Genomic DNA, 4,394 nt, shown 5'->3' on the forward strand with positions numbered 1-4,394 from the left:
ATCACTCACAGAAACAGTGCTGGTGAAGTGCAAAGCCGAAATGACATGGCCTTGAACTTGAATAACCTTTTCGATGTGAAAAAGGCCGTATTTTTCTTGGTCTCTGTCGTCTACTTCGATTTGCCTGTGCCATCTCTTCAGTTCAATCGACAAGCGCTTGTTGTAGCAGGGCCAGCCGAAGGTATAGTCAAATCTTGACAAAGAATAGACATCTTTCTTTTTTAAGCATTTTAATCTGCGTTAGTCAGCGCGGAACTGTAAACTTCCACTTTTTTATTGCGTAAGCAATACTATTCGAGGTTTCAGCCCGTCGCGTAAACCCGGCCGGTAGCCACGTTTGACCATAGAGCGACAGCAGATGGGCCCTCTTCAAGCCGTCGGGTAAACTCGGTCGATAGCCACGCCACGCCGCGCCGAAGAAGAGTAAGAAGGAGGAGGAACAGAAAGAGAAGCTACGTCGGCTTTGCTTACGCAACCTACCGGGTTTAACTAAAGCTAAGCCCCAGCTAATTTGTTTTTTTTTGTTTTGTTTTTTTACGAGTACGAACGGTGCAGCCCAAGGGCTCTTGGAATGCTGACTGACATTGTCACGAAGCATTTAGTCCGCTTCCTCTCGGATGGTTTGATGCTCTCGCTGCTGCACACGGTAGGAACATTGGCAGAGTAGTCGGGTGTGTCCTCCATGTTTGGCCATTTACATTTGTCGGACTTTTCACGGGATGAAAAATAGACCTTGAAACTCCGAAAGAGAATGCGGATCTTGTTTTGCGTGTGTCCAGGCAGATCATGGTTGATTTCTAAGGAAGGTGTGTAGTTTTGGAAGAAGAAGTCTTCCTCGAATGAGTCGGAGAAGCCGACGGCATGCGTATGTCTGTGATATTGTCCAGAGAAAAAAAATTATCTATAGTATTACAGACAACATTCTACTGTTCCCCACGTTAAATTTCGGTTTGGCAAGGAGAATTCCAGGTCCCAATAATAGACCCGCGTCTCAATGGCATAGAGCTTCAACAAAAAGACAGAACAAAGCATCGGGGCTTCGTGATGCACTGCGATTAAAAGATGTCAGCGCACTAGTATTATTAGCACAGCTATGTCATGCATGTGCTATGCATATATAGCTACTTCTACATGCTTGCATGAGTGCATCATGCATGTATAGCTATTTCTACCCCTCTTGATCGGCGTTTAAGGGGTGGTGCACGAGAAAAGAACTTGGCGCTAGTATTTGACTTAATAAGTTAGATCACGACACAAAGTATTAAATAGCATGCGCATAAAATAATATGGTTCTTGTACAAAAAGTACATGTAGTATCATTTTCTCATATGATTTCTTTCCTTTTCTACATAACCAAAGAGGGTAAACATAGATGTATGCAGTCATCGTTCAGGCGCACCGTACACAGGGTTCAAATTGTACAATATTCAATTTCTCACCAGGTGTCAGCCACACTTTAATGAAATAGAAATGCACAAAACCCCACGTGGTTTGCTAAAAATATCTCGGTGCGTTAATGCCAATGCGAAAACCTTCGATACGTAAAAAATTCTGAATTTTGTTTTTTTTTTCAACGTTGTGATGTGAGAAAGAAGACCCGAGACTTAACCCCTCCACTTCCGAAAAAAATAATACATCTTGAAAAATTGACAATATAGTGGGAAAACTGGTAATTTCCTTTGCCGTATCCCCGTTTAATGCAGCACGGATTTTAATCCGCTTCATTTCATTTTGAGCGCATAGTATTACCTCTCGTAACAGACGACAGCTGCGTGAGATTATAGCGTAATCCACCGAGTTGCCGGTTTCGCGAGAAATTGGAAGTTTTTCAATGTTTTATACATGCTGCAAATTGATTTGGCGCAACGTTCTTATTTAGCTGGTGCTTCAGAACTGAGAAAGTATAAATTTTAATGCTGTAGTTTCCTCCCTTTCAGATAACTTCCGCTTTGTCAAAAGAACAATCTGCAGTACCAAGAATGAAGAAAGAAAAATTTGAGGTGCTGATATCTGCGCACAGTTTAACCCCATTTCACGCTACCGAGTATGAGAGTGAAATACCACAGGCGAGCGACGCACAAGATTCTCTCTCGTGGCATTTCCTCATCTAAATTCAACATGGCACTCCCGCTCTAAGCTATTGGCATCAGGTAGGCGGGAACGAGCTACGCACATAGAGCTTACGAAATGCTTCAGGCTTGTATGACCACAACGGGTAACGGCAATATGAGTATTACGGTTCAGTATTGTCACACTGCTTAGAAGGCAGCCATAATAGTACGTAGAATTTGAAGCCCAACGGTATGGCAACACATACCCTCCTTTTGAGAAACAGAAACAACTCTATATATAAGCAGCATCAAGAACGAGCACTCCTTTGCAGTTGAGCCCACGACGAAGGAGGAGTCATGAAGACAGCTGTGAGTTTGAGACACTTATAACAATGGATCTTTTACTGGGCCTGTCTGATTTTCTTTCCAGCCCTTTTTAATTCACTCTAAAACAATGTGTTTCTGATGTCTATTATTTATAGTGCATGCTGTTTGAAATCTACGCGCGCGATAATGTAATCACAATCACGAGATAGTATCGGAAATATGTTTGCGTTACCTTCTAGCCCAGCGGAAGTTTCAGCTAAATAGCCACCTAGTCGTTATTACATTCAAAGAGAACTCTCGGCTTGAAGTGTGCATTTTTTTGGTGCACCTTGATGATGAATTTGCTGTAGTGTAATGTTTTGTGCAACACTACTAGAAACTAAAGCCCAGTTCTATTCATGCGATGTAAAATGTTAGCGTCTAATAGTTGTCTTATAGCAAAGAAAACGATAAACTGAAAATAGAATTTTGTCTACAGATCATCGTACTTTGCGCCCTGGCCGCAACAGCTCTGGCTGCAGACCACAATGCCCCCGGAAAGAAGAACGAGACAGAAGTGGAAGGCCGCGGACTTTTCCTTGGAAGACCTGATTTGCTCGGAGCATGTCCACCATGCCCATGTGGTTACGGCGCCAGCGCGACTGGTGTGCTGGGAAGCCTTGGTTACGATGTAGGCAGCCTCGCTCTCGGTTCGGGAGCAACCCTTGCACACGGAGCGGCAACAAATCTCCACGGCACCGGTATTAATTCTGCCGTTGGCGCTGCCACATCCAGTAATGGACTCTCAGGTCTTGCACATGGTTCAAGCGGCATTGTCAATCCTAGCGCAGGTGTGGGCTCAGGAGTAGTTGCGCCAGTGGTAGGTGCGGGGCCTGTGCTCGCTCCCGCTGGTGGCGTCAGAGTCGTGGCCCCACCGGTGGTGGCTGGTCCAGGCATAGCAGGCGGCCTCGAAACCGGTCATGGATCGGCAGCTTCTGGTCATTCTGGCTTTCAAACTGGCTCCGGATTCACCAACCAGGCAGGCGGACAGAAGGTCGGCCAAGGAAGCTTCGCCTACAACGTGGGCGGCTCGGACAGCAGCTCGTACGGTCACAGCAGTTCTTACGGGGATAGCAAGAGCTTCGGCGTGAGCGCCAGTGAGGGCTTCAACCGCGCTAAAGGACAAGGCAGCCATGGAAGCGAGTTCAGCAAGCAGGCTGCTGGTTCCGCCGCATCGAGCCACAGCTCTGGGACGAAGACTAAAGTTGTGGCTTGAAGCCTGTTCGTCACATTATTACACTGAGGCGGATGAGATACTATTCGATTTGTGCGCAGTCGAAAAGCACCCGTTACCAAAGAAATGTCTCTCAGTGAAACCAAATAAATTTTCTTGACTCAATTATCTGGAGCTCCATCTTTATTCCAGTACGTATATGCATGGATTCATGCACGAGTGTGACACATGTTCGCGGCTCTCGCTTTTGTGCCCACCGGGTGCAGATGTCCTCTAATTTAGTCCGACAGTTTCACCTCTCCCGACTGCACACACCGCATAGCTAAGAAAAAACAGCATTTTCGGCAGCATGTCCCCGTTATGACCTCGAAATGTGATCGAGAAGCATGTATAATATTATAGTGGTACAATCACAGGGGGTTTATTAACTGAAGATTAAATTTCGCAGCACGAAAATCGGCTAGAAGATGTAAAGAAATAAAATGACAAAGAATAGCACGTCAATTGGATGCAATAAACAACGAAATAAACCATCCCTGGCAACTGCTAAGGCGGAAATAGCGGATTGATGTCCACATACGTGGTTACTGAAAGCTGAAAACTGGATTGGATATTATGTCTGGCTTCTGTTTCGTAATTGTTTTGCTTTATTTCGACGGAGTAAACGGACATGTGTCAATATTTTACGGTGAATTTGGAGTCGGAAACGCGAAATATCCGAAGGTTGGTTCTTCTGCGATACTTTCAGCAGAATGCTCGCAAGCGTACGACAGGAGTTATACCTTCTCGCAGCTGTGCTTGTT

The 4,394-nt window shown here is 45.3% G+C and overlaps 1 protein-coding gene across 1 annotated transcript; it reads left to right on the forward strand.

Annotated features, from left to right (window-relative positions):
* Positions 1–2,286: 2,286 nt before the first annotated feature.
* Positions 2,287–3,759, forward strand: LOC146201547 (uncharacterized). Its single transcript, XM_084587631.1, has 2 exons — positions 2,287–2,420; positions 2,857–3,759. Exons 1-2 carry the CDS (start codon positions 2,409–2,411, stop codon positions 3,631–3,633), a joined length of 789 nt encoding a protein of 262 aa, XP_084443757.1. The 5' UTR covers positions 2,287–2,408; the 3' UTR covers positions 3,634–3,759.
* Positions 3,760–4,394: the final 635 nt, after the last annotated feature.

This window comes from Amblyomma maculatum, chromosome 1, assembly GCF_055883805.1.
Source record: "Amblyomma maculatum isolate TAMU_Amacu chromosome 1, ASM5588380v1, whole genome shotgun sequence".
Classification (NCBI taxonomy): Eukaryota; Metazoa; Arthropoda; class Arachnida; order Ixodida; family Ixodidae; genus Amblyomma; species Amblyomma maculatum.